General features: G+C 40.6%; 1 protein-coding gene across 6 annotated transcripts in view; it reads left to right on the forward strand.

Moving 5' to 3' along the window:
- Positions 1-5927, forward strand: part of LOC144628963 (uncharacterized) — a 57635-nt gene extending 51708 nt beyond the window's left edge. For all 6 annotated transcript variants that reach the window (XM_078487089.1, XM_078487094.1, XM_078487095.1 and 3 more), the window contains 8 exons: positions 853-921; positions 1583-1639; positions 2320-2409; positions 2773-2856; positions 2987-3081; positions 3698-3827; positions 4449-4518; positions 5362-5927. In XM_078487089.1, the coding sequence (XP_078343215.1) occupies positions 853-921; positions 1583-1639; positions 2320-2409; positions 2773-2856; positions 2987-3081; positions 3698-3827; positions 4449-4518; positions 5362-5489 (723 nt within the window). In that variant the 3' untranslated portion in view covers positions 5490-5927. The remainder of the gene's footprint in view (positions 1-852; positions 922-1582; positions 1640-2319; positions 2410-2772; positions 2857-2986; positions 3082-3697; positions 3828-4448; positions 4519-5361) is intronic.
- Positions 5928-6212: the final 285 nt, after the last annotated feature.

Here is a 6212-nt window from a genome sequence, read left to right on the forward strand (position 1 = left end):
CAAGGTCTTCCTGCTCCTAAACGAATACGGGGACCCCCCTTTTTTATTTCAAAATTTAACTTCCCTTAAAGTAAAGAGCCAACTGGCAAAGTTTGGTTGGAAATCTATGAGCAGTTCTATTTCTAGGGAATTACCTTAAGGCGGATTTTATTTGAGTGTTGTGAAACCAAAACCAAAGTAATCACTCTTACCAATCACAAAGGACACAGACAATCCAGTCAACCAATAGCAAAACTCGAAGCAAATCCAGGTAGCCGGTGAAAAGCGCGGGAAAACGTGCGTGAGCGAGTGGCGATGGTTTTTGGTTTTACTTCTGATTGGTCGAGATAGTAGCGCGGTTTTTTAAGCCAATCACTAAGCTTAGTATTAAATGCGAAACCAAAGCAAATGCAAATTACTTTCGATACTCAACTGACTCATATGAAAAGCGCTATATTGCCCCGCACAAAAAACATCTGGCGTTGCTCCAACTAATGTAGCTGTCATGTTCATGTAGTCTTCTTCATTCGTAGCCGTCACGCAACGTTTCTCCCCAGTGAGAAACGTTGCGTGACAACTAAATAACGACTGCAAACGAGACTAGTGTTTAATATTATGAGACCCAGCATGGCCGACATTGCTGTCTGCATTGGCTAAAATTTCAGGTATTTGTTGGGGTAGGGGAATAATGAGTGACGTAAATTACTCTGTTGAGCTATCCTCGCTCAGCACAATTCTAGATTTCCAGGCTATTCGCTCATTTTTCGCTCAGTATGGAAGCCTGGAACGAACCAATTCTATTTAAGCGCACTTCCACCGATATAGACTGCTCTCTTCTCTGTTTTAAATTTCTTTTTTTTTTCATTTTTTCAGGCGTTTTACGAAAATAATTTTGTGGAGAAAGGACAGTTGGAAGCTTACAAGCAGGAACTCGAAGCCAAGGTTTGTGAACGACTCTTTGTCTCGCCTCAGGAAGAGAACACTTTAAGTTCAAGGTCGTTTCGATTTTCTTTACAATCGGATGTGCTCCATTTCAATTTAGGTTTAGTAAATCTGATTGTGGTGGAAACGGGGATAATAAGACACGCGTACGTATCTTTAAGCGCGATCAATTCCCCCGTCCCCCGCTTCCTGGCGTTTGTGACTTGACCAAACATTCCATACTGATGACGCAGCACTACGTAAATCTGTGTAGTGTCTATGACTGGTTGTTACTTGCGCGCCAAAATTCAAAACCCGAGTAACAAAATAGAGTATGTAGTGCTTCGTCATCAGTATGGAATTTTTCGAGTACTGGTGGTTTTTGGGGGGGGGGGGGGGGGTGAATTTCAGACATCTTCATAAGCTCGATTACCCGGCAGCCGCTGTTCGGGGAATGAGCCCGCGCTCCTTCTCAGGTCAGAATATTTTGGCAAGATTTCCGCATGCCTTAAAAACGGTCCGCTTTGCGGTAGTTAGAGAGATTGACCGAATTTAACAGGAGCTTGCAGTGAAAGTGTTTCTTAGGACTCTTAGGAGAATGACCAAATTTAAAGCAATTGAAAAACTATATGGAGTGCCGTTGTGCTTCGTTGTTTAACGAACATTGTTACTTCATTCACAGTCCCGGTTTGAGCTGAATCGTAAACTAGAGGAAGTCAATGCACACTTAGAAGAACAGGTGGGACCATCAATGTTTTCTGTTGACTTTTTAGAAGTGTCTCCATAGTTTGTGTAAGAAATTTTTCTTTCGTGCAAAACTATTTCTACCTGTTTTAAATGAGTTAATGTTAGAATGTTAGCAATAGTTTAAGGAATCCCATATTTGCTAACGGTTTTTAGTTTGTTCACATTGTAATCCACTTCCATTCTCGCCATTGTTTGTCATCCTCACTTCCTACTGGGTTCCTGTCATTTGAGGAACACTGTTCTACAACATCAAACTATTATTGAAAAAATTCCCAAATCTGAGAATGCGACAAGAATTTTTAAAGCATGACCACGTTGTAATCCATTTCTATCCTCGCCATCGTTAGTCATCCACACTTCCTAATGGGTTCCTGTCATTTGTAGAGTATGCGTCCTAAAATGTTAGGTTTTCTTTGATTCAAAGAGGTCTTTGGGCTTATTGATATCACGTTAAACACAGTTGAACAATTATGTCCCTTTAAAAGTGCATTTTCGTACAGGCTTGTAGAATCACATTCTCTTCCTCCTTTCAAACATCACAGAAGATTAACCCAAAATGTAGTAACCTGCGATCAGGCGTTTTTTTCCCCGCTTAGTAGTAGGGAGGGAGGACATGATTTCAGGTTAAAAGTGTAAGTGCATGTTAAACTTATTATTTTCTTTTGACTGTAGGCTGTTGCCCGAGAGAAACTCGATAAAATGCGCGAAGCAAACGAATCAAAGACGAGAAAGGAGTTGGAGATGACTATAACAGATCTCAAGGTAAAAAGTGTTTGCTTTACCAGTACCAAGCGCAGGGAATCGTGTAACCATTTGGGAGGGCGGGAAAACGTCTAATCAATAAGAACGGCGGGATACGCGTTATCCATGGCGAGGGCGGGAAAATGTGCAACCGATGGGTAGACCGGGATTCGCGCAAACACTAGCGAGGGCGGGGAACCGTGGTACCAATGGCGGAGGGGGGGATACACGTAGTCAGTGGTATTGGTGATAGCGGGAAACGCGTACCAGTGACAATGGCGGGAAACGTGTAACAAGTGGCGAGGGCGGGAAAATTTAGGACCAGGCGAGAGGCCGGTAAAAAGTGTAACTAACCAATTCAATTGCTTTATGTTTGTTCGTTAGGCTGACGTTGCTAAAATGCGCGCTGGATTCCACGAGAGCCAAACACAAAAAGAAACGTTCGACGCTGAAGCCAAACGATACAAGGTACGCCTGAAACAGGCTTCAACGTAATGTAGTGGTTCTTTGAGAAATTAAATCCTTTTTCATTTATTATTGGATTTTTATTTTGTGGAAATTTAAATACCAAAATATGTCGTCTATGCTTTGTTTTCAGGATTTGTACGAGATCGAGTTGAAATCCAAGGACAAGCTTGCTAACCGCTTGTTCAAAGCAAATGAGAAGATGGCGGAATCTCAAGCTATGCTCAAGTAAGTGATGTAAAAATTTAACAGAAATGCACCTTTATTGGTAGTTTAATCTTTTACGCAGCTTTATTGGAAAGCAGAGGACTGCTGCGCTCACTGTGCCATGGCAAAATAGCAGCTTCAAGAAGCTGGAAAGACGATTGGCTTTGGTTTTTCCATGACTCAGACTTTTGACTTAAACTATTGTCCTCCGTGACTTGAAATGATTTTGCTGTGGTGAAAAACAAAAACGCTTTTTGCCGTGCCTCAAAATGACGTTGCGTGACTCACGCTCCTGGTTTTGTTGTTGTTGTTTTTTTTGGGGGAACAAAATAGAGTTTGTCGGAACTCAATTGATTTTTGTGTTTTGATAGCACTTTAATTGGCTTTAATTCAGAAAGTTTGTGCCGTGACTCAAGACTTAAGGTTTTTTATTGCCGTGACTGTGATTTTGCCGTCACGCAAATTAACGCACCGTGACTCAAATTGACGTTGCCGTGACGAAAAAAAATTGTCTGTGTAAAAAACTAACATTTTCGTCGAAAAAAACGAGGTTTGGGATCGGTAGAAAGTGAAAAATGTAAAAAAAACATGATGCTATTCTGATATATTTTTTATCTTGTTTTTTTTTTGTTTACAGTCTTGAAAGGTCGCGGAGAAATTTCGACGGTCTTGGGCGTGACACGTCTCCGCATCAGTTCAATTCAGATACACTAGGTGGGCTGTTAAATGGTTCACCAGCGACAAGTCCTGATAGAATGTACTCTAAGGTAAATTACGTGATAATTACATAAATTAAAGCAAGCTCAATCAGGATCAGATCCGAGAAGTTGAGCGGGGGAGAGTAACAGGTTCTCTGAGGTGCTTTTTCTTACATTCTGGGAGCATATCTGACCAAAAATGCAAGTCTTAGAATTTTCCAGACGAAGCGGGGCGGGGGAGGGGTCATCCCCGCTAAATCTGGCTATGTCAGTCAGTGCAGTGAGGCTGGGATTAGGAAGTGGAGATGTCTCAACCTCGTTCCAAGGGTCTCTCTCTTTTTTCTCCCTAGATGTCTAATTAGTCATACATAAAAAAAAATGTCACTCGCGGCTATTTGCTTTGTGATTGGTCAAAAAGTTTTAAACGTCAACAGAAGTCTTCTCAAAGACGTCATAAATAATTCAGTGATACTTGAACGTTTTCGAAACTCGAACTATAGTTATCAATTGTCGTTACTTTTATGATACATTTTTTTAAGGCAAGTACAGAGAATTTAATTTTACATCAGTATAAAATTTCTAAATAAGATTTTCTTTTGCCTTCTATTATTTTTACTTCCCTTTTCAACTACAATAAGCTAAAATGATTGTCATTGACGTAATTGTAAACAACATCTCGTTTTCTTGTAGGGGGACGGACAGTTAATGAAGGCTGTAGAAAATGAACTTAACAAGAGTATAAAGCGTCATTTGGAGAGCGGTAAGTGATTCCCTTGTCATTGGCCTAGCATAGCTGCGAAAGATTACAGGAAATTTGATGCACAAAGCAGAATGTATCATTTTCTCGTTTACGTGCAAATACCTCGCCAGGTCCACCACATGTATCCCAATGAGTTTGGGAGACCTTTGGCTGGGATACCTGTGCTTCCACCACAGTCTGTGGTGAATTAAGAAATAGTGTGTTCTTTCAGCACTCTATAGGAGTCAGTTGCAAGAATTTGATTACCTCCTCACTGCTATTGTTCAAAAACTTCGGAGTTCTCGAGTCGTCTGTATTATTTTGTAGCGATCTTCGAGTTATCTAGTAATAGTGGAGCCCTTGAAGGTCCTTAGGTAATCTTTGGGAATCTTGGCAGTAATTTTACCTCCGGCGGAATTCAGGTTTTTCACCCTCTATGTTATATAGAGAGTAATGACTCAGTAAACTTTTAATTAATCTTAATATGATACCGTAAAATTCCATTCCGGTTATAAGCCCCCCGGTTATAGGCCCATCTTCCTGGAAACAAAAAAAAATCCGATTATAAGCCCCCCCCCCCCCCCCTCAATTCCCGGATATAAGCCACCCTCTGCCGGATGACAGTACTGAACAGGGCTAAATGCTGGTTTATTTATTATTCCGCTTATAAGCCCTCCCGGATATAAGCTCCACCGCTTATAAGCCCACACAAAACCCCTTACGAAGTTGTATAAGCCCAGGCTTATAACCGGAATTTTTCGATATCCTTGTATTTTACTTGGTACTTGAACATTGCATTTACACTAACATGTAATACGTCCAGCGATAAACTGCTTAGTGATCCTGTTTATCCTGCTCTTTCAGCTCCTTTGACTTCAGACCTCGATCTGAAGCCGAGCCTGCTAAGTGATGGGGACAGCGGTTCGTACGGTCCGCTGACCGCTTCGTCCAAGCAATACATGTCAGTTTTAAGGAAGAACTACTTCGTGTAGGCGACGGATGGTGTGACTATAAAATATATATTCTATTTAACCTTGTTGTGTGACAAATAGCCTCAAAGGCTCAAAAGAGAATTTCTGCAAATAACAGTTTGTAAAATATCAGACTGGTTCATTTAGTTTGTATGTTGTAACGCCTGGACGAATCTTTCGCTCAAGAGAAAAGATGTTTAAAATTTCTTTTCTGAGGAAACATGCCATTTTTATAATAAATTCAAAACCAAATTAAGTTTATGGAAATCATTTGTAGTATTTGTATGTATGTATTATTATATAACAATTGTATCATAATGCGATCCAAAATATTGCCATTTTGGTGTATCGAGAACAGTATTTATTTCCTTCCTCGTTCGCGATCGCTTTAATTGTCACATTTATTTTGTACGTGCATTCAGAACGCTTTTTATACTCATTAAAAATATTTTTCTACAACATGAGGTGTGCTCGTCTCTTAGATCTTGGAAGCAGGTGATGAAAAGGGGACGGCGTGACGCGTGACACGTGTGGCGTGAACGCGTGATGCGACAAAAGGACACGCTCTGTGAACTTCAGTCAATTTTGCCTGCAGGGTTCGTACGGGTCATGGAAAACCTGGAAAGGCATGGAATTTAGAATTTCATTTTCCAGGCCTGGAAAGTTATGGAATTTAAGTGTGGGTCAAAGGTGGAAAATGGTATTGATTGTACAATGGTATTGATTTTACAAATTAGGCAGGTT

The sequence above is a fragment of the Oculina patagonica genome, chromosome 10, assembly GCF_052425735.1.
Source record: "Oculina patagonica isolate OP01 chromosome 10, crgOcupat, whole genome shotgun sequence".
Lineage (NCBI taxonomy): Eukaryota > Metazoa > Cnidaria > Anthozoa > Scleractinia > Oculinidae > Oculina > Oculina patagonica.